The following is a 22,894-nucleotide window of genomic DNA, read 5'->3' as shown; positions in this document are numbered from 1 at the left end:
CTCTCTAAGTTTCCCATCGTCTTTTGATTTCTGGTCTAGGGTTCGCTCATACACATCTTCCAAGTCAATTTTGTGGGTGAGCATGATGACGTCTTCCAAAGCAGAACTCGAAGAGCAGCTTCTGAAAGTTGGAAAAAAGCTTCTTCAGCCACCTGCAACGGTCGATGAGCTTCTTCCCTTGCTCGATGTAAGTCATTTTTACCTGATCTGTTCCATTGCATTTGCATCTATTGGGATTTTCTCTTTTGTTTATTCGTAGTTCTCTACGAAACACCTTCTTTTTTGCTGTACACGATGATGAACATTTTCCGTTAATTCTGATCAGCAAAACTCGCTGACATTTTGCTAATATTATACTTTTATCTTGACAATTAAAAGAAAGAAAAACTGAACTTCACCCATAAATTCATGAGGATGTTTTTAGCTAGTTTATTTTGTTTCTCTCAGATTTATACCATCAGTTCTATATACGTTGCCTTTGTTTATATTGAACTAATTAGGGCTTTGCAGTTATAGTGGGATTTTTAATTTGTTTACCTTTCACTAATGTATTTTTTTTTTATATTGTGAATTCAAGCAAGCCGAGGCTCTTCTATCCAGAGTAGAGCAATGTCCGCCTAGACCACTGCAATCAACCCTCTCTCTTTCAACAAAAGCTTTAGTAGAAGATGAACTATTCAGACATTCAGATATAGACGTGAAAGTTGCAGTGGCTTCCTGCATCAGTGAGATAACCAGGATTACGGCACCAGATACCCCTTATGATGATGACAAGATGAAGGTACCGAACAGAATCAGTGTTCATATTCATTGATTTCGCTCTTATTCCTTGATTGCTTCTTGTAACTGTTGTATGTGTGTTATAAATTTTCAGGAAATTTTTCAGCTGATTGTATCCTCATTTGAGAACATATCAGATCTATCCAGTCGTTCATATTCCAAGAGAATCTCAATTTTAATAACAGTTGCCAAGGTCAGATCGAGTGTGGTTATGCTAGATTTGGAATGTGATGAGCTGATCAATGAGATGTTCCAGCACTTTGTGAATACGATAAGGTCTTCATGTAGTGTTATGTGTGCCGTGATTTATTTATTTTTTTGGTATCATCATGTATGCATTATTTCTAGTTTATTTTCATGACCACATTTGTTTAACTTCTAAACAGTTGTTTAATCATTGTATAGGGATTATCATCCGGAGAGTATCTTCAATGCTATGGAGGCAATTATGACTCTTGTGCTGGAAGAGAGTGAAGAAATATCTATGGAGCTAATCCATCCTATCTTAACTACTGTTAAAAAAGACAATCAGGTCAATTATCTGTAAAAGACTTGTGTAAATCTATGTTTGACCCATTTTTTCAAAGATGAAAATGTATGAAGGGTTCCTTTGTTCAGGAAATATTGCCAGCGGCGCGTAGATTGGGGGAAAGAGTGATTGAAAACTCTGCTGTAAAACTGAGGCCATATATGATGCAAGCAGTGAAGTCCAACATGATTTCTGTAGACGATTATTGTGAAATTATAAGTAATTTATGTGAGGGCATAAGTATTATCAAGCATAGCAATGGTCCTGCTTTCACAGGACAACTGGTGTGTTTCCATTATTTCTTGATTTATTTTTGAGCTTGACTTATCAGTTTCCCATGCTTCCTGACTTCTCGGTGGATGACTCTTTTTATATGCACCAGTCGGGGCTTCATATCTTTTTACTATTATTTGTGGTAGAAAGAGGATCCCAAAACTGTATCTTTGTTCTTGACTTGGGACAAAATGTTATGAGGATCCCAAAATTGTTATCTGTTATCTCTTTTCTCTCCAAGATGAGCTGTTCTTCTTAATGTTATCTGTTATCTCTTTTCCATCCAAGATGAGCTGATCTTCTTGATTTTTCTGGTTCATTAGCAATGGAATTTTAGGTCATAGGCTTGAAGTCTAGGGCGTCTGTTTTGTTTGTCCAGGGACTTGGAAGGGCAGGAATCATGAGTTATATGGTTTACTAAAGGGACTGGAATAATGAGTTCCATGGGTTACTTAAGGGGCATAAATGTAAGAAAATAGGAATACAGAAATAGAATACAGTGACCCATTGAAGTCACCCAATAGGAATACATACATATGATTTTTTTGAACGGTTGAATAGTGGCATAATGTATATATTGTAGTTGTCATTGCAAGTCATTCACAATGTGATTATGACTGTTTAACTATAATTATCTTTTCAGGGATCTTGAAGTGAAATAGCTCATACTAGCTTAATTTCACTATGGTCGTTGTTTGACCTTTTCTCAAGCTTGTATATTTTTTGGGTGGGGAAGCACAACGTGCCCATGTTAAATAAAAGAATAGTCTAGCATCACTTAAAAATATGATGCACCCAACATCAAAAGAGGTGTTGAATCACATAAACAACAAAACGAAAGGAATCTACACATTACAACTGCCACCGCTGCTAACCTAAAGTTCCCCAAATCAAAAGAACTGAAAAAGTACCCAAATGTCACCAAAGACCAGTTCCTCGTTTCTTGTACTACCCACAAAGACCCTACTACCTCTCACGTCACACTTCATAGAAAAGGGCCACAAATTTACACTTGAGAATACTAGATAGCAGACTATCCTTTCTAATATCAATAATCCAATCTTTTAGGTTATTCCAAATTAATGGGCGTCTACCATCATACATTTCAAACTCCTGTACTTTATGTTTTGTATCACATGCACTGTTGATTTTATTAAGTAAAATACATTAGTTGAATAAATCGTATATTTTCATTCTTTACCAGGGAAGTGAAAGCTTGTTGAATGGATCACCGAAACCAATTCCAAATAATGGTGCTTCTGAGAGTGCCGAGGAAGGTCCAGAGTCCTCCAAGAAGACAGAAAATGGTCAACATGCTGACCACTCTGTGGATTCTGAGGAAACAAACAAGGCTGAATCTGGAGGCTTAGAAAATGTGGATATGGTTAAAAGTACCAAACCATCCGTTTCCTTGCCAGTTAAAAGGAAGAAAGGAGCTGAAGAGGCAGCTGATGACAACAAAGATCACGCCAAAGATATTCCCGGTGCTGCTGCTGAGAAGCCATCTGTAGAAGGAATGATGCCCTCTGAAATTGAGAAAGAGGCTGAACAGCTTGTAATAGAGGCTAAGGATGTAACTGATGTTGCCCCATCATCATCTCAAAATGCACCCAAAGAAAAAGTCAGACGATCAAAAAAGGAAACATTGAGTCAAGACATTGCATTGTCTGCTGATGTTTCCAAAGAACATGAACCAAGTGTTCTGGAAGAGAAACTCCAAAAATCCACAGGAAAGAAGACCTCTGGTCTGGATAAAACTGAGAGTGGAACTCTAGTGGCGGGGGTTGTGAGCAGTGGTCCGAACGACAAAAAGGCAAAGGTAATTGCAAAAAGAAACACACTTCTGGCATCTGAAAAGAAGGAAGGAAGAAAGCGGGATCAAGAAAAGGCTACACCGGAGAAGGGTACAACATCTTCCCATGAAGATGAAAAGGTGTGTTGTATGATTGTCTTAGTTGTAACTTCTGGTCTCCTATTAAACCCTAAATCAGTACCATTGTCTCAAAGTACTTTTAAATGTAGGGATTGATTTCGCTACAAAAATCTTTATCAAGATTGCCTAAAGATGAAGGTCAAATTAATGAACCAGACAAAAGTTCTAAGAGAAAGCGAGGCTTGGGAAAAGATAAAGTAAGTGCTCTTAATCATATAGGGTTTGCTTGATAGATAGAAAAGTTTTGTTAGATTTTCCATTTATCTAGATACATTTGATGTTAGAATATTATTGTTATCCAGAAAGTAGACATCCACCTCCTTATCTAGCTTGCATGTGTTGTTTTCTCATCCATATTATTCTTACACTTTTGTGGGGTAACAGATTTTACTTATGCATAGAACTGTATTCACTTTTTTTCAAAGGAGTTTAACTTTTATCTAACGTATGCATATATATTTTTTGTACTGGTCCTCCTGGTTGGTGAGAATTAAGAGGTATTACCCTTCCTCGATGATTTCTTCCCTTATATTGGTTGGTTTTTGTCAGGTATATAAGTGTTTGTTATTCTGTTTGGATTTGCCAATAAAGGCAAAACTGAGAAAGAAAATACATGCATGCTTGTTTCTACACAAGTCATATTTGGTTATCTCAAGCACGATTTTATGATTTTCTGTTAGACCTATTAATCAATTAATTTTTTGTACACTTCTAACAGTACACAGGCAATTAGTTGTTGAACAGTAACTTGGCTTCTCTGCTCACTGTTTCAAATGTTCTGTCGTGTCTGTTGATTTATTGCTCAAAGCCAATTACTTGTATGTATCTCTTGTTGAAGTTCTAATGTCTAAGCATTTTCTTCTTGTTAAGAACCTTTGACATGTTTCTGTCAATCACTCAATCTTTTTTTTTCGTTTGAAAAAAAAGGAAAACTCTTGTTACCATACAAGTTGATGCATGTCGCATTTTCCATGGGGGACGTAACCAGTTAGATACAAGTAACTACATGATAATCTTTCAATTCCATTTTATGTACCATAATTGTCATTATTATCACTTTTTTCCAATCAAATAAAAGTTTTTCCTATTAAATCAACAATTCTTTACATCAACAGTCCAAACTTTTGAATGAAAAGTAAGATCATTTTCTGACATGAATTTTATTCTTAACCACCCAAACTCTGTTCAATGAATTTTGGCTACATAAATGATACAGTTGGTATTTTTTCTCTAAGTAATTTAACAACTTTCTTGTTATGGAGTTATTCTAGCCAATTTATTTAATTGTTTTTTCCTTTTATATCAGGTGACTGATACTAGAGATTATGATGCTGATCTTGTGGGTTCAAAAGTTAAAATATGGTGGCCCAAAGATAAAGAGTAGGACATTTTTCTGACTTCCTTCTTTTCTTAAGTACATGTGGACATTTGGATATTCTTGGAATGGTATCAATTTTATCATAATTTTTTAACCTGCATGATGTGTTATGTTTAGTCAACACATGTTCCTGACTTTCTTTTTGATCACATACGAGATCCTTATTTCCAATAATAAACCTGTCTGAAGTTGTTACCATGAACATCTTTAATAGCTACTGGGTTCTACTCTGAGCTGGCATGGTGGATTTTTACTGTGCATTTGTATCTAAATGTTTGGTTGATATGCTGCTCTTCATGGTTTAACAATTTCGTTAGTACATGTACGTCTCTTCTTGGTATATAGTTCTGTTGTAACTACTGATTTTTTCTTTTCCTTTTTTTTACTGCCCAACCCATATATGTGGCATAGTCGACTTTTTTGCGCATTTTAAGCCATGAATCTGTATTTACTTGTCCTCCCAATAATGAATTAATCATATTTCTGTACGGTTGTGTATATAAACATTTGTATCGAGATAACTTGCTAGGTTGTTGCTTGTGTAGAACTACCATCTTAATGGTTTTCTTATGATTTCAGATTCTATGAAGGTGTTGTTGCTGCTTATGATCCTGTTGAGAAAAAACATAAGGTTTGTGGTTCTGGATTCATTTCATTTTAGTTAACAAATGTTTTAGTATTAGTCTCTAGATAGTTGTTTCACATGTAGTTAATAGCTTTTGCACTGCTTGAAGATTTTATATGATGATGGAGATCAAGAAGAGTTGAATCTTAAGAAGGAGCGTTGGGAGCTAACTGAAGTACATGAGGTATATACAGTACCTATTGATCTTCTCTGCATTCTCCTTTGTGTGTTTGGTCTGATCATGTGGTCTTTCTAGGTGCAAAAGACTGGTCGGCGAGGCTCAAATCTCCTCTCTAAAATGTATGTTTCTATCTGAATTTTACTTGGCTCTAATATTTGAGGATCTTTGTTAGTTATTTCGTACTGGTGTTGATAGGAGATACAAGTCATTCATTAGCTTATGAATTTTATAAGTCGAGAGTTTTATTGTGAATTATTACTGTGCAAGAGATCTTAGCTTTCTAGAAAAATTGTTTAGATGTCTTGTAGCTCCATGCTTTGCCTAGAAAGGTGAAGTTGTAGAATAGCAACGTTTGATAACGCATTTTATCACTTAATCTAATGATTAGGTGCTTATTTGAAAACTCTTAGTTATTTAAATCACTTAATTATTTAGATTAAGCTAAAATATATGGTTTAATTCGGAAAGCTATTGATGATTTAACTTGGCAATATAGTAAAAGTGTGAAAAAACTTTAACTTCTGAAAATTAATCAAATTATGTCAGTATAGATAAAATAGTCTTAATGACTTTATTGACATTAGTTCCATGTCTTATTAAATCAACTGAACATATCAAGTACTTCAAATTTAGATATTTTCATTTGGTTTATTAAACATTAATTTTTCTTACACTTAAAATTCATTATTCAATACTTAGTACATTTTATCAAAAGTACCTACATAACTTTTCATTCTCTAAATTTATTTTGATTTCATAATTTCATGAAATAACATTACATGTTTGACAAGCTTGCTTCATTTTCGATCTTTTCTCATTTCAGAAGGTTTTGTGGAAGCACTAAGTACGCGTTTCTTGTTTTTTGCTTTCCATTTAAGTTCTTTATTATAAGTTGCATATACTTATGCATCTTAATCTATGAAAAAGTTCTGAATATAACATTATATGTCTATTTCTACTATTTTTCTTTCCTGAGATGGTCATGCCTAGCACAAGGCTCATTCACGTCTTCATTTTCCATTCCTGGTCACATCATGCCTCTTGACACAATCTTCCTATGAACAAATAGGGATAAAACTCTATATATGAGGACTTTCCACTATATCCCAATTATTTGCACTGGCTATAGCCACTTTCTCTTGTGAATTCCTGTCTTTTCATTCATTACCAAAAAATAACTAAGAAAAACAATTGAAGAAACATCATTCATATCAAATTAGCACTAAGCTGTTCTTTGGTTCTTTTTTCACATTACATTCTTATATTCCCTTCTTAACTGGGATCTACCCTACTGTAGAGAAAAATAATTCAATGTTCTTCATATCAAATGGCACAAACAAATTACTCACTTTTATTAAGCTAGTCTTGACTACTAATCTAGTTGTAGGTAAATCTTGTTATGATGGCTCTAATTTTCATTACTACTATATTTTTTTCCAGACTTCAAAATGATATGAATAATCCTGTTTCTTGAGATGCATATTCATTATATTAGTCTTTCAAGTCCCACATTTTAGTTAATTTGGTCTCAAATAAACATAGAAGTATGTCTGTTTAAAACAGAATGGATCTATTTAACTCTTTCACACACCGTTGTGCTAGCTATCGGTGCTTTTGCTCTATCAATCTATTAATGTTGTTTACCTAATGATCAGAGGATTCAAAATTTATTTTCAGAGAAATAGAACAAAATTTAATTAATATATAGTTTGATTTTGTCCTTGTGATTTGATGGAGATGGTTGAATTGGTTGTTTTAATATTTTGGTTATGTCATCATCTTACTCTTTTGTTTGTTTGCATCCAGGCACAAAAAGAAGAAACCAGAAATGGACTCTGACCAGCCAGCAGCTAAGCAAGAGGATACAGAACCTTCACAGTTTGTATCCTTCTATCTTTACTATAGATAGTACTCATTATTTATTTTAAATCTTGTCCAGATTGTAGATATAAATTACATATGATTAGTTTTTGAAATTAAGATTTCTTTCTTAAGTTAAGCTGTTAAATGCAGCAGGGATATGGGATCATTTTCTAGCAAAATGAAGGGTGTGGCAAAGACGCTTGCTCAAAATTCAATGGATGGCGGAGCCGGGAAAAAATCAAATGAGAAGAAGTCTTCTCGTGTTAAGTCCGATGAAGACAATGAAAATAAGTTGAAGAATAAGGATTCATCTAAAAAAATTGGGAAATCCACGGAATCTGGGTCCATATCAAGATCTAGGATGATAAAAATGAAAGATGGTGAAACTCCGAAGATAAGTGACAAAGTGAAACAGGATAACTCTCTCGAGGAGGTGGATACATCAGAAGAAGTTAACGAAGAAAGCACTCCAAAAGGTAAGACTGCCCGAAATAGTAAAAGTCAATCCAAGGGAAAACCTAAATCGAAGGATGAAGAAACCGAGTCAGAGAAGGAATCGCCCGAAATGGTAGAGGAGCTGGGAAAAAGGAAGTCGACGGATGCTGCGAAGACAAGTGGTACGACAACAAAGAGAAGGAAGAAGGCATGAAAAAGATTTATGTTAAAATAGATGGAGCCTTTAGTTTAATATTCTAATGCTAGTTAGGGTTGTTGTGGTTGAGTGATTTTCTATCTAAAATAGTGTTTGTTACTGGGTTTAGATGATGATGATTTGGTGTTAGGGAGATTTTATTTGGAGATAAAGAAGAAGAGATTTGTATGATAAACTAGTTAGACTATTATTTTTACTAATATATCTACTACTATTGTGAATTATATAATCATACTTTTTATGCTTCTCCTTTTATGTGAGGAGTAGTTATTATCGGTGCTCTAAATTTTGACCTAGGCGCTCGATGCTAGCCTACACTGAAAAGCCTCTATTTGTTTGTAAAAATCGGTCGGCTGTTTTTTTGGCGCACAAGGGTACTCAACCGTTTTTTTCCCATAATTTTTAACAAAAATAACATTCAAACGCTACCCTGACTTTACTCGCTACCCAAGTATCCATTACTTCATCTAGAATTTGAACCTGCCGGTGCATTGTCTATCCATCATTTCTTAAATCTACCTCATCATTTGTTTAGTCGAAAAAGATTTAAAAAGATAAAATACGATATGTTTAGGATACGACAAATTAAATATATAATATTTATATAAATTTAATATTGAAATAAATTTAATAGTGTATTAACAAGTGTATCACAACTAATTCATATATTATATATATATATATATATATATATATATATATTATAACTCTATCATGATTCATATTATATTATATTATATATATATATATATATATATATATATATATATATATATTAATTAAAGTAAGAGATAGGGAGAAGACGATTAGGCGGGAATCTTGATCGTTGCGGTGGGATAGCGGCGGAAGAGAACTAATGGAGAAGAGGTAAAATAATCTGTTATCCGTTTAGAGTTTCACTGAGGAGGCGGACAAGAAGGAGAAATTTGACGAGATGACCTTAATGTCTAGTGACCACTTTATTTTTTTTTTGACAAAAATACCCTTATCGCGTAATGCGAAGGGAATTTTTTTTTATATAAATACTAAAAAAAATTCATTTCGTTATTTTCTAAGACGGCGAATGTAATTCGAGGCCTTACTCTCTCTTCATTATTTCGTATTTAAATAGTCGAACAATAACTTTTGATTAGAGATTTAACCATTTAGGGTTTTGGCTTTTGGGTAAGTGATAACCAATTTCAACTAGTGATTTATGGCTTAAGAAATTGAAGGGGGTTCTTTGTCTGTTTTAAGTTTAACTATTATATGGTCAAAACTTGGTCTGATTGATTGTTTGATAGTTGATAATAGGCAACAAATTGAGCAAAAGGACTTTTTAAAATTTCATATTATATTTTCATACTCTTTTACGTAGGATATGGAGAGGTTTTATAAATGAATTCATACTTCTACCTCTCATTCTCAACCTGAGCATCCCTCATCATCTAATGAGCTTACTAATGAGCATAATATTATTGAACAAGTAGAAAATCAATCATGTATAAAATTAAATTTAGGTGATATTATAGGTGATCCGGGATTAAAGAAATCAATTGATAATTTTGATGTTTCTATTCAAGATCAAGCTCGAAGAGAATATGTTAATCGAGGGCCATGTCAATTAATGACCATTTATATCCAAAAATAACTTTTGATAATCAGGAAAAGAGTTTTCAAGCAAGTTCGTATAAAATACACATGGTTAGAATATAACATATTAAAAAATGCGTTATTTTGCGTTTGGTGTTACCTTTTCAAAAATTTAAATAGAGAAAGTGTAGATGATGTCTTTATAAGAGATGAATTCAATAATTGAAAAAAGACATTAGAAAGATTCCATCGTCATATGAGAACTGCAAATAGTTGTCATAACGAAGCTAGAATACAATTTGAATCTTTTCAAGATTAAAGACATAGCGTGAGAAATATTTTACGGGTACATAGTCATGATATATAAATTAATTACCGCACTCATTTAATAGCCATGTTAGATGTGACAGGCTTTCTATTGATGCAAGTATTACCTTTTTTAGGACATGATGAGTCAAGTAGTTCATTAAATAAATGTAATTTTCTTGAATTGATTGAGTGGTACAGTCAACAAAATGAAGAGATTTTTAAACTTGTACAACAAAATGCTCTCGGTTATATATCCTGTCTTCATCCAAGAAATTCATTCTCCCAATTTGATGTTCGTAAACTCATCCGCCTTGTTGAATTTTATCCCGAAAATTTTAGAGGCACTGATTATTTATTTTTGGAACAAAAACTTCGGGCTTACTTATTTAATTTACAGATGATCCTAAATTTTCTTCAATTGAAGACTTGAGAATTCTTGCTCAGACACCAATTGCAACAGAAAAATATTTAGTCTTTTCATTGATTTATCATTTGATAGAGTTGACTTTAATTTTACTTGTTGCAACTGCATCCGTTGAAAAAGTTTTTTCTACAATGAATACTGTGAATACTAATTTGCGTAATCGAATGGAAGACGAATAAATGAATGATAGTTTAGTAATTTATGTAAAAAATATATATTTTTTCAACAATTGAAAATGAGCAAATATTGAAATATTTTCAACAAATGGAGTCTTGTAGAAAACAATTATCTTCTTTTGCACCGATTTATCGACGGGAATAACTTTGTAGTTGTGTTTATTAAGGTATTTTCCTCTATTTTTATTATCATTGTAAATTTTAATTAGTAAATACATTTATTTAATTGAAAAAAAATTAGTACAAATATAACTAATTTAACTCCCTTGAGAAATTATTTATGGTTATTGGTCATAATTATGTATTTTTGGTTATCTTACAAAATATTTGTAGTTTAATTAATCCGAAAATTAGCTAGAACGGGTCGTTGTTAAATTAATTATTTTATTTAGATCCTAATTTAATAATCTAGTATAAACGTCATAACCTAAAAATATTTGAAATGATATATTTAAGTGTAAAAATAGAGCAATGTATTATTTATATTTGTTTAAAAACTGTGTATATTTTGAGCTCATAAATTAGTTTCATGATCATTTTAAAGATTCTAATTATTTTCTCATATTGAGTTTTGATCATTATTAAATAAAAATTTGAGTTATGAGTAATTGTATTCATCTACCATTGTAATTGTCAGCATAAATTGTGTTTTAGAGTATGATTCTTTTTTATAGAGTCTCCAAACATCAATATGCACAATTAAGTTTATTTTAGAAGATGAAGTTTTATTCAAAAAAAAAAAAGGTAAATACTATGATTTGCAAATTTGACAAGATTCAGAATGATTCATTTTATTTTATTGACCAAAAAGAAAAATAGTATTATAAGAAACTTAAAAGTGTCATATCTCTAATACACCTTTTTACAATATAAAGTATAAAAAGGAAATTTGAGCATTACTATCAAACTTTTTACTAGATAAATCAATAATTATAGAGTATAAATACAATATTTCTACACATTTGTATTAGATCAAACATCTGTTTTTAGAAGGAAAAAAATTGCATTTTACTTTTTCATCTATAATTAATCTAGTTAATAATATTAGATTATATTTAAAATTTGATGCAAATAATCCATCCTGAAGAATAATTCTATCATTTAGTTTCACACTGCTAAATTCATTTATTATTCTCTTAGATTCATTAACTAAAAATTTTGTTATCTTTAACATAAATATTTTTTATTATTATTGCAAATATGTGTACTAACCACCCTTCTATTAGTCATAATTGTTTCAATTTGTGTAAACGGTTCATTCTCATTGTAAACTCTATATGAGTTATATAATAAAGAATGAATCTAAAAAATTATCTATTTCAAAATTGATTACTTTGTTTTTAGACTACAAATTAATTTCAACTCTATTATTACCTTTAATTAAGTTCTTCATCATGTGCTGTAATATCTTCATCTGACCCTGTGAGAAAATTAATTTGTCACATTTGTCGTATAATACATAATTTACATAATTCTTCTTTTTTTGTCCCACTGATCTGAAAAACCAATTAGCTAATAGCATCTATTTTTAAAATGTACATGAGAGATTTATCCTCATATAATTGTTGTAAGTCCTATCATAATTTTTGTAAACGTTTTGAACTATTTTCAAGTCTTTTATTGCTATGGAAGATTGCAAGTTAGATCGTTGGTGATGACGATATATTAGGTTCTTTCATTCGACATTCAACAATATCGAGAATGCATTATACACAATCAAAAGAGGATCCATAACCAGAATATTATTCTTAAGATTCTCTTAAGATTCATCAAGCCCATCATCAACAACAAATCGTGTTTCTTATACCTAGCTAATTTTTTTTTTTCAATTTGCATCCCACATAAGTTCAATCTGAGATTTATTACAAAAACATATGCGACGAGATTCAAGATGCAACAATTCATCCTAGTTTAAACGCACCTTAGAATAATATCTTTCTAAATCAAGCACGTTCTGTTCTGCTTTATGGCACATATATCCTTTTTTTTACTCCATATAGGGTTGGACCATTGCTGCCCCTGTATCTTATAACCTTTACTTTCTTTCATAGTGCAAAGCATGTAGTCGTGAAAATGAGTCATTTTCTTCTTATCGACTGTGTTCATTATTCATGATCGGACCATTGCATCAATCGTTTTTCAGCGAATAACATCTTGAGGTGCAGTCGGGACATTGAATGATCCATCAATATATCACACATCTTCATTTTTGCGGTAAGTGCCAATTGCATATGCTCGTAGACTATTCATAGAAATTTTGACTGTTCAACATTGTATGAGTCAAAATTGCTCTAGGTAGAAAAACATAGAGAGGATTGGTGCATTCCAACTTCACTGGTGTCATTGGTAAAAAAATTTAACATTATCAATTAAACGTTCTTAATCGACTTTGAAATTAAGGTTATAAAAAAAAGGCTATAACTCGTCACTGAGCTCTTTGTTATCAAAATCAAATCAAATGGACCATCTTTTTTCAAAGCTTGTATTGCCTCTTCTTTTGATACTATGTCAAGCTCCAATAAAGAATTAGAAAATAAAAATGGTAAGAGAAATTTTTTTTGGTTATTTTGATTATAGAATCTATTTATTTAGGTTGAGAATTGGGGAGAATTTTTCTCTCTTATGTTATAAAAAACTAAATAAATATTAAAATAGAGAATAAATTTTATAAAGATTTATTTAAAATTTAAAGTGGTTAAATTTGTAATAATAAGAAAATGAAATTAATTAATATAAAATAAGTGATTATAAATGAATTTATCTCAATAATATTTAATAATAATAAAAACATATAAATGGTTGGTTTGATATATATATACTTTTTTTTTTTACTTCATTTGAATTTTCCTCTAAAGGGTGAATATTATAAATGGAGAAAGATGATTTAGAGAGAAATTAGATAAGAAATGAGATAAACATTTTATATGCTAAAAAATAAGAGTAAAAATATTTTTTTTACCGTTAGATTGAGCCCACGTCATTATCTTTAGAGGATGATGTGGCGCAATATATTTGACTGAATTTTTTTTCAACATTTTTTTAACCAATGATATTTGATTCTCTCAAATTCTCTTATATATATATATATATATATATATTTTTTTTTTTTTTTTGTTTTGCTAAGTAATAAATATAAAATAATATTAAAAAATTTTAATTGTTAATTAATTTGATTTTTTTTATATACAACTAAATTATGAGCACCACTTATTTTATTTTTTATTTATAAAAAGAAATCCAATTTTCAATTTCATTGTTTTTTTAGGAATTACAATTCCATTATTTCTTTAACTGAATTCAATTTGATATTTTTAAAATTAAAATTAAAATTAAAATTAGAATTTTCACTCAAACAAACCCATTTTTCATTTATATATATATATATTATTTTTTCTCTATTTTTAATCAATTTTTACAACTTCTCTCAAGTTAATTTGTGAGTAAAATAAAATTTTATTTTTTATGAAAGCAAATCTAATCTTCATTCACAAAATTGGGATTATAATTAACTGGATATCAAATAAAGTAAAGTTTCTGTCTGATATTTGGAAGCAATGTTTAGTTTGAATTATCTTGACTTTTGTGTCTTGTGACTTGTGCTCTAGGGTTCGTTCAACTCCAAGATTTCTTTGTGGACGGAGATGACATCTTCCAAAACAGAACTCGAAGAGCATCTTCTGAAAATTGGAAAAAAGCTTCTTCAGCCTCCTGCAACGGTCGATGAGCTTCTTCCCTTACTCGATGTAACTCATATTTACTTGATCTGTTCCCCTTGCATTTGAATCTATTCAGATATTTTCTTTTCTGAATTAACTGTTCTTTAGGAATCACCTTTTTTTTAGTGGTATACGATGATGAGCATTTTCTGTTAATTCTAATCAATCTGCGTATGGCGGGTATTTTGATTCTGGAAGGATGAACAGCGAGAAGCAAAACCCTTTTGACAACTCTCCTGAAATTTTGCTAAAATTAGTTTCTTTCAAATACTTGTACTGCTTATCATCTTATTGTGCTCTTCTTATTTCAAGATTAGTTGTCTTCATGTTGTTTTCGGTGCGTCAGTGTAAAATTACTCTTCACCTTTCACTAATGTATTTTTTTTCTTATTGTGAAATCAAGCAAGCTGAGGCTCTTCTATCCAGGGTGGAGCAATCTCCGTCTAGACCACTGCAATCAGTCCTCTCTCTTTCAACAAAAGCTTTAGTAGAAGATGAACTATTCAGACATTCAGATATGGATGTGAAAGTTGCAGTGGCTTCGTGCATTACTGAGATAACCAGGATTACGGCACCAGACGCCCCTTATGATGATGACAAGATGAAGGTATTGAACAGAATCAGTATTCATATATTCATGGATTTTGCTCTTTTTCCTTGATAGCTTCTTGTAACTGTGGTATGCATGCTTTTCTTTTTGTAAATAATTTTCAGGATATTTTCCAGCTTATTGTATCCTCATTTGAGAACATATCTGATCTATCCAGTCGTTCATACTCCAAGAGAACCTCAATTTTAGAAACGGTTGCCAAGGTCAGATCGTGTGTGGTTATGCTAGATCTGGAATGTGATGAGCTGATTAATGAGATGTTCCAGCACTTCATGAATGTGATAAGGTCTCCATGTAGTTTTATGTGTGCCATTATTTTTTTATTTTTTGGGTATCATCATGTATGCATTCTTTCTAGTTTATTTCCATGATCATATTTGTTTAGCTTCTAAATAGTTGTTTAATCATTTTATAGGGATTATCATCCGGAGAGTATCTTCTCGGCTATGGAGACAATTATGAGTCTTGTGTTGGAAGAGAGTGAAGAAATATCTATGGAGTTAATCCATCCTATCTTAGCCAGTGTTAAAAAGGACAATCAGGTCAATTATCAGTAAAGGCTTTGTGTAAATATATGTTTGACCCAAATTTTCAAAGATGAAATTGTCTGAAGGGTTCCCTTATTCAGGAAATATTGCCAGTGGCGCGTAGATTGGGGGAAAGAGTGATTGAAAACTCTGCTGTAAAACTGAGGCCATATATGTTGCACGCAGTGAAGTCCAACTGGATATCTTTGGATGATTATAGTGAAATAATAAGTAATTTATGTGAGGGCATAAGTATTATCAAGCGTAGCAATGGTCCTGCTTCCACAGGACAGCTGGTAAGTTTCGAATATTTCCTGACTTATTTTTGAGCTTGACTTATGTCTTATCAGTTTCCCAGGTTTTTACTTTATATCCTTTTACTGTTATTTGTGGTAGAACGATGATCCCAAAACTGTTATCTGTATTCTTGAGTTAGGAAAAAAATTATGAGCATCTTATTTGAGGTTAATAGGTAAGCTGTACTCTTTTCCTTCCAAGATGGACTGATTAGTCTGATCTTCTTGATTTTACTGGTTCATTAGCAGTGGAATTTCAGTTCATAGGCCTGAAGTCTAGGGCGTCTGTTTTAATTTGTTCAGGGACTTGGGAGGGGCGGGAATCATGAGTTATATGTGTTACTAATGTAAGAAAATAGGAATACATAAATAGAATACAGTGACCCAATGTGATTTTTTTTGAACTGTTGAGTAATTTAATTGAATAGTGTTATTAAATTATATATTGTATTTGTCATTGTATGTCATTCACAATGTGATTATAATTGTTTAACTATAATTATCTCTTCAGGGATCTTGAAGTGAAATAGCTCATAGACTCATACTAGCTTAATTTCATCATGTTCATTGTCTAACCTTTTCTCCTTGTTTCTTGTACTACCACCAAAGACCATATTACTTCTCTCGCTACACTTCATATATAAGTGCAGTGAATTTACACTTGAGAATACTAGATAGCAGAATCCTTTACAATAATATCAATAATCCAATCTTTTAGGTTATTCCAAATTAATGGGTCTCTCCCATCATACATTTCAAGACTCCTGTACTTTATGTTTTGTATCACCATGCGCTGTTGATTTTATTAAGCCAAATACATTAGTTGAATAAATAGAACATTTTCATTCTTCATCAGAGAAGTGAAAGCTTGCTGAATGGGTCTTCAGAAAAGAATGACATTTCTGTGGTGGGATCACCGAAACTGATTCCAAATGACGATGTTGCTGAGAGTACTGAGGAAGGTCCAGAGTCCTCCAAGAAGACAGAGAATGGTCAACATGCTGACCACTCTGTGGACGCTGAAGAAACAAAGAAGGCTGAATCTGGAGGCATAGATAATGTGGATACAGTAGATTCAGATTCAAGGCAAGAAAAATCTGTAAAGAACAATGGAAGAAATTTGAAGAAGTCCTTGACTAAAAGAACCAAACCATCAGTTTCCTTGCCAGTTAAAAGGGGAAAAAGAGCTGAAGAGGCAGTTGATATTACAGGTGCTGCTTCTGAGGAGCCATCTGTAAAAGAGCCACTTGAGAAAGAGGCTGAACAGCTTGTAATAGAGGCTAAAGATGTAACTGATATTTCCCCATCATCATCTCAAAGTGTACCCAAAGCAAAAGTCAGACAACCAAAAAAGGAAACATTGAGTCAAGACATTGCATTGCCTGCTGAAGTTTCCAAAGAACATGGAACAAGTGTTCTGGAAGAGAAACTCCCGAGATCTGCAGGAAAGAAGACCTCTGGTCTTGGTAAAACCGAGGGTGGAACTCTTATTGTGGGAGATATGAACAGTGTACCAAACAACAAAAAGACAAAGGGAGTAAAAAAAAACAAATTTGATGCATCTGAAAAGAAGGAAGGAAGAAAGCGGGATCAAGAAAAGGCTATACCAGAGAAGGATACAACATCTTCCCATGAAGATGACAAGGTGCGTTGTATGGTTGTCTTAGTTGTAACTTCTGGTCTTCTATTAAACCCTAAATCATTACCATTGTCTCAAAGTACTTTTAAATGCAGGAATTGATTTCGTCACATAAATCTTTCTCAAGATTGCCTAAAGATGAAGATCAAATTAATGAAGCAGACAAAAGTTTTAAGAGAAAGCAGCGTGGCTCAGGAAAAGACAAAGTAAGTTCTCTTAATCATGTATGTTTTGCCTGATAGATAGAAAGAGTTTTGCTAGATTTTTCATTTATGTAGATACTTTTGATGTCAATAATATTATTGTCATCCAGAAAAGACATCCACATCCTTATCTAGCTTGATATGTTGTTTTTTCATCCATGTTATTCTTCAACATTTGTGGGGTGGCAGATTTTATTATGCACAAAATTGTATACACTGTTTCTCTCGAGTACGCTCATATGTATTTTAACTTTTATCTAAAGTATACATATATATTTTTTGTACTGGTCCTCTTGGTTGGTGAGAATAAAGAGTTATTACCCTTCATTGATGATTTCTTCCCTCAGATAAGTGTTTGTTATTCTGTTTGGATCTGCCAATAAAGGCACAAGTAAAAAAGAAAAAACATGCATATTTTTTTTACATAAATCATATCTAATTGTCTCAAGTACGGTGTTATGATTTTCTGTTAGACACTTCTAACAGTACAGTGGCAATATTAGTTGTTGAATAGTAACTTGGCTTCTCTGCTCACTGTTTCAAATGTTCTGTTGTGTCTGATGATTAATTGCTTAAAGTCTATTACTTGTAAGTATCTCTTGTTGAAGTTCTAATGTCTAAGCATTTTATTCTTGTTAAGAACCTTTGACATGTTTCCTTTAATCACTCTATCCTTTTTATTTTGAAAAAAACAAAAACTCTCATTACCATCAAAGTTGATGCATGTTGCATTTTCCATGGGGGACGCAACCGGTTAGATACAAGTAACATGATAATCTTTCAATCCCATTTTATGTACCATAATTGCCATTATTTTCACTTTTTTCAATCAAATAAAAGTTTTTCCAATTAATTTAATAATTCTTTGCATTAACACTCCAAACTTTGGAATGAAAAGTAAGATCATTTTCTCAGATGAACTTTATTGGTAACTACCAAACTCTGTTCAATGAATTTTGTGCCACATGAATTAATTTAACAACTTTCTAGGTATGGAGTGGTTCTAGCCAAATTTATTTAATTGTTTCTTCTTTTATATCAGGTCACTGATACTAGAGATTATGGTGCTGATCTTGTGGGTTCAAAAGTTAAAGTATGGTGGCCCAAAGATAAAGAGTAGGACATTTTTTTTTCTGCTTCCTTCTTTTCTCAAGTACATTTGGATATTCTTGGAATGGTATCAATGTTATCATATTTTTTTTATCTTGCATGATGGGTTATGTTGTAGTCGAAACATATTCCTAACTTTCTTTTTGACCACATATGAGTTCCTTATTTCCAATAATAAACCTTTCTGAAGTTGTTAACATGAGCATCTTTAATAGCTACTGAGCTCTCCTCTGAGCTGGCTTGGTGGATTTTTGCTGTGAATTTGTATCTAAATGTTTCGTTGGTATGCTGCTCTTCATGGTTTAACAATTTCGTTAGTACGTGTATGTCTCTTTTTGGTTTATAGTTCTGTTGTAACTACTGATTTTTTTTATACTTTTTATTACTGCCCAGTCCCATTTATGTGACGTAGTCGACTTTTTTTGTGTGCACATTTTAATCCATAAATCTTTATTTTCTTGTTCTCCCAATAATGAATTTAATCCTATTTCTGTATGGTTGTGCATATACATATTTGTATCGTGATAACTTGCTAGTGGTTGAGTAGGACTATCCTCTTAATGGTTTTCTCATGATTTCAGATTCTATGAAGGTGTTATTGATGCTTATGATCCTGTTGAGAAAAAACACAAGGTTCGGGATTCTTGATTATTTTCATTAGATGCTAGTTAACAAATGTTTTAGTGTCTCTAGATAGTTGTTTCACAAGTAGTTAATAGCTTTTGCACTGCTTGAAGATTTTATATAATGATGGAGATCAAGAAGAGTTGAATCTTAAGAAGGAGCGTTGGGAGTTAACTGGAGATAACTCTGAGGTAATTGAAGATTTCCCTTTAGCTTCTCTGCACTCGCTCTTTTGTGTGTTTGGTCTGATCCTGTGGTCTTTCTAGGAACAAAAGAGTGTCCGGCGAGGCTCAGATCTCTCTAAAATGTATGTTTCTATCTGAATTTTACGTGGCTCTAAAATTTGTGGATCTTTGATAATTATCTCGTACTGATGTTGATTGGTGATATAGTCATTAGCATATTGATTTCAGAAAGAGATCTTATCTTTCTATAAAAATCGTTTTGATGTCCTGCAGCTCCATGCATGGCCTAGAAAGGTGAAATTGTAGAATAGCGGTGTTTGACAACACATTTTATCATTTAATCTATATGATTAAGTGTGCTTATTTGAATTAAGTCCCAATTTGTAAAATTACTTAATTATTTAGATTAAGCTAAAATATCTAGCTTAATTCGGTTAGTTTTGAATAATTTAACTAGGTAATATAATAAAAGCATCTAAAAAACAACTTTAGCACCTAATCAAATTATGTCAATATAAGGATAAAATATTCTTAAAGACTTTATTGGCATTCCACAATCTTATCAACTCAACTAAACATATCAAGTACTTCAAATTAGATATTTTCACTTAGTTTCAACATTTATTTTTCACACATAACTCATTCAACAATTAAAATTCACTATTCAATATCCACTTAATTTTCAATTTTATTAAACGCACCAATATAATTTGTATTCTTTAAATTTTATTTTGATTTCATAATTTTATGAACTGAAATTACATGTTTGACAAGCTTGCTTCAATTTAGTGCTTTTCTCATTTCAGAAAATCAATTTAAGGTTTATGGAATCATCACGTACGTGTTTCTTGTTTTTTTGCTTTCCATTTATGTTCTTTATTAGAAGTTTGCTTATGTTTATGCATCTTAATTTATTAAAAAGTTCTGAATATAACATTCTTTTGTATATTTTCTATTATTTTTCTTTCCTGAGATGGTCATGCCTAGCACAAGCCTCATTCACTTCTTCACTTTTCATTCTTGGTCACAATCTTCCTATGAAAATATAGGGATAAAGTTTGATATACGAGGACTTCCACTATATCCCCACTTATTTTCACCGGCTATGGTCTTTCAGTTATTACCAAAAATGACTAAAAAAACTAAATGTGTTAGATTTGAAAACAATTGCAGATACATCATGAGCATTAGGTGTTCCTGTGGATTGTTTTTCACATTACATTCTTATCTTCCTTCCTTACCATACTCTTACTACCCTAACGATCCTGATGACTGTAAAGAAAAAAAAATTCAATGTTGTTCTTCGTATCTTAGCAAAAATATAAAATAATAAATGGCATAAAAACTTTTCTCTTTTAGTGGTAGGTAAATCTTGTTATGTTGTTGGCTCTGATTTTCATTAATATATTTTTTTTCCAGACTTTAAAATGATATAAGTAATCCTGTTTCTTGAGATGCATATTCAGATAAATCTCACCATATATCCATTATATTAGCCTTTCAAGTCCCATGTTTTAATTAATTTGGTCTCAAATAAACATAGAAGTATGCCTTTAAAACAGCTATTTTACATCTTACACACACTCTTGTGCTAGCTATCTGTTGCTCTCCTAATGATCAGACGAATCAAAATTACAGTAGAATTTCCTTTTTGGAAAAATAAAAACAGAGAAAATTTTGATTTTATTATATAGTTTGATTTGATGTTCTCCCTTGTGTTTTGTTGGAGATGGTTGAATTGATTCTGAAATTTTGGTTATCTCATCATCTTACTATATATTTTGTTTATTTCCATTCAGGCACAAAAAGAAGAAACCAGAAATGGACTCTGACCAGCCAGCAGCTAAGCAAGAGAATACAGAATCTTCACGGTTTTTATCCTTTTATCTTTACCATAGATACTCATTATTCATTTTAAATCTTGTCACAGATAGTGGAATATATTTTACATAGGATTAGTTATTTTTTTAAAGTTAAGCGGTTTAATGCAGCAGGGATATGGGATCATTCTCCAGCAAAATGAAGGGTGTGGCAAAGAAGCTTGCTCAAAATTCTATGGATGGTGGAGTCGAGAAAAAATCAAGCTTGATGAAGTCTTCTCGTGTTAGGTCTGATGAAGATGGTGAAAATAAGTCGAAGAAGAAGGATTCTTCTAAAAGACATGGGAAATCCACAGAATCTGGGTCAATATCAAGACCTGGGGGGATAAAAAAGAAAGATGGTGAAACTCTGAAGGTGGTAAGTAAGAAAGTGAAACAAGATAACTCTGTCGAGGAAGAAGAGGAGGAGGAAGAGTTAGAAGAAGTTAATGCAGAAAGCACTCCAAAAGGTTCATCCAAATCCAACGGTAAGACTGCTCAAAATAGTAAAAATAGATCCAAAGGAAAACCTAAATCAAAGGAAGAAGAAAGCGAGTCAGAGAAGGAATCACCCGAAATGGTAAAGGAATTGGGAAAAAGGAAGTCGACTGCTGCTGCGAAGACAAGTGGTACGGTAACAAAGAGAAGGAAGAAGGCATGAAAAAGATTTATGTTAAAATGGATGGAGCCTTTAGTTTAATATTCTAATGCTAGTTAGGTTGTTGTGGTTGAGTGATTTTCTGTCTAAAATAGTGTTTGTTGGGGAAATTTTATTTGGAGATAAAGAAGAGATTTGTATGATAAATTAGAGTTAGATTATTATTTTAACTAACCTATCTATTTATGAAGAACTTAGTTATTATTTAATACTAGACTATTTAATAGAAAAAATTATTAATGTAGGATAATTTTAGGGTGTAAACAGTTCGAATCTATCATCTTTGTACCCTAACATACACCACCTAAATGGTTGATGTGATTTTCTTAAATTTCAATGAAGTTTTTGGTTTGGTTATAATTTGTTGGCACCTAAAAACAAGCACCTCAAATCTCAAAAGGTGCTTGTTACTATTATGACCTTTATACTTTTTAAATCAGAAACTTTTTTAGTTGGAAAGCTTGGGAGAGATTTTATATTATATATATATTTTTTTGTTTAGATAGAGTGACAATAAAGGGATCTTGAAGATTATAAATTAATGTAAAAAGAGTTTAGTGTAGTTGGTTAGTTGCTACACAATAGTTGCGAAGAGGTGGAGATCACACCTTAATTGCTTTTGCATTGTAAATGTGCTGAAATTTGGAGTTTACTTGAAACATAATTGGTATTGAGTGAGTGATGCTTGAGTCTTGTTGGGTTTTTGTTTTCCTTAGTCCATGAGGAAAAAAGCCCAGCAAATAGGCCCATTTTGGGCCCCACTTTATACACT

The 22,894-nt window shown here is 32.0% G+C and overlaps 1 protein-coding gene across 7 annotated transcripts; it reads left to right on the top strand.

The window, feature by feature from the left end:
- On the top strand, positions 1-22,310 carry LOC124927931 (sister chromatid cohesion protein PDS5 homolog C-like). 7 transcript variants are annotated; one of them, XM_047468439.1, is made up of 14 exons: positions 1-187; positions 578-781; positions 875-1,056; positions 1,186-1,312; positions 1,399-1,593; positions 2,787-2,967; positions 16,915-17,489; positions 17,579-17,689; positions 18,729-18,802; positions 19,378-19,429; positions 19,534-19,611; positions 19,687-19,727; positions 21,405-21,476; positions 21,597-22,310. In XM_047468439.1, exons 1-14 carry the CDS (start codon positions 83-85, stop codon positions 22,123-22,125), a joined length of 2,526 nt encoding a protein of 841 aa, XP_047324395.1. In that variant the 5' UTR covers positions 1-82; the 3' UTR covers positions 22,126-22,310. The 7 variants fall into 7 exon arrangements, with proteins under 7 accessions (XP_047324395.1, XP_047324393.1, XP_047324400.1 ...); XM_047468437.1 differs by lacking the exons at positions 578-781; positions 875-1,056; positions 1,186-1,312; positions 1,399-1,593; positions 2,787-2,967 and adding exons at positions 14,815-15,018; positions 15,126-15,307; positions 15,437-15,563; positions 15,650-15,844 and having other exon boundaries at positions 16,701-17,489; XM_047468444.1 differs by lacking the exons at positions 16,915-17,489; positions 17,579-17,689; positions 18,729-18,802; ... (3 more) ...; positions 21,405-21,476; positions 21,597-22,310 and adding exons at positions 3,605-3,712; positions 4,822-4,895; positions 5,473-5,524; ... (2 more) ...; positions 7,506-7,577; positions 7,716-8,435 and having other exon boundaries at positions 2,787-3,515.
- The last annotated feature ends 584 nt before the right edge of the window (positions 22,311-22,894 follow it).

This window comes from Impatiens glandulifera, chromosome 2 (assembly GCF_907164915.1).
Source record: "Impatiens glandulifera chromosome 2, dImpGla2.1, whole genome shotgun sequence".
NCBI classification, from domain to species: domain Eukaryota; kingdom Viridiplantae; phylum Streptophyta; class Magnoliopsida; order Ericales; family Balsaminaceae; genus Impatiens; species Impatiens glandulifera.
Note: the sequence above shows the minus strand (reverse complement) of the source record. Positions and strands in the feature narration are given on the sequence as shown.

What these genes read in the sequence shown, in the direction of transcription:
- LOC124927931 (XM_047468437.1), top strand. Translation starts at nt 83, where the DNA reads ATGATGACGTCTTCCAAAGCAGAACTCGAAGAGCAGCTTCTGAAAGTT. An exon ending in TAACTGGAGATAACTCTGAG is followed by an intron (nt 19,612 to 19,686) that starts GTAATTGAAGAT and finishes TGGTCTTTCTAG; the next exon opens with GAACAAAAGAGTGTCCGGCG. An exon ending in GGCTCAGATCTCTCTAAAAT is followed by an intron (nt 19,728 to 21,404) that starts GTATGTTTCTAT and finishes ATTTCCATTCAG; the next exon opens with GCACAAAAAGAAGAAACCAG.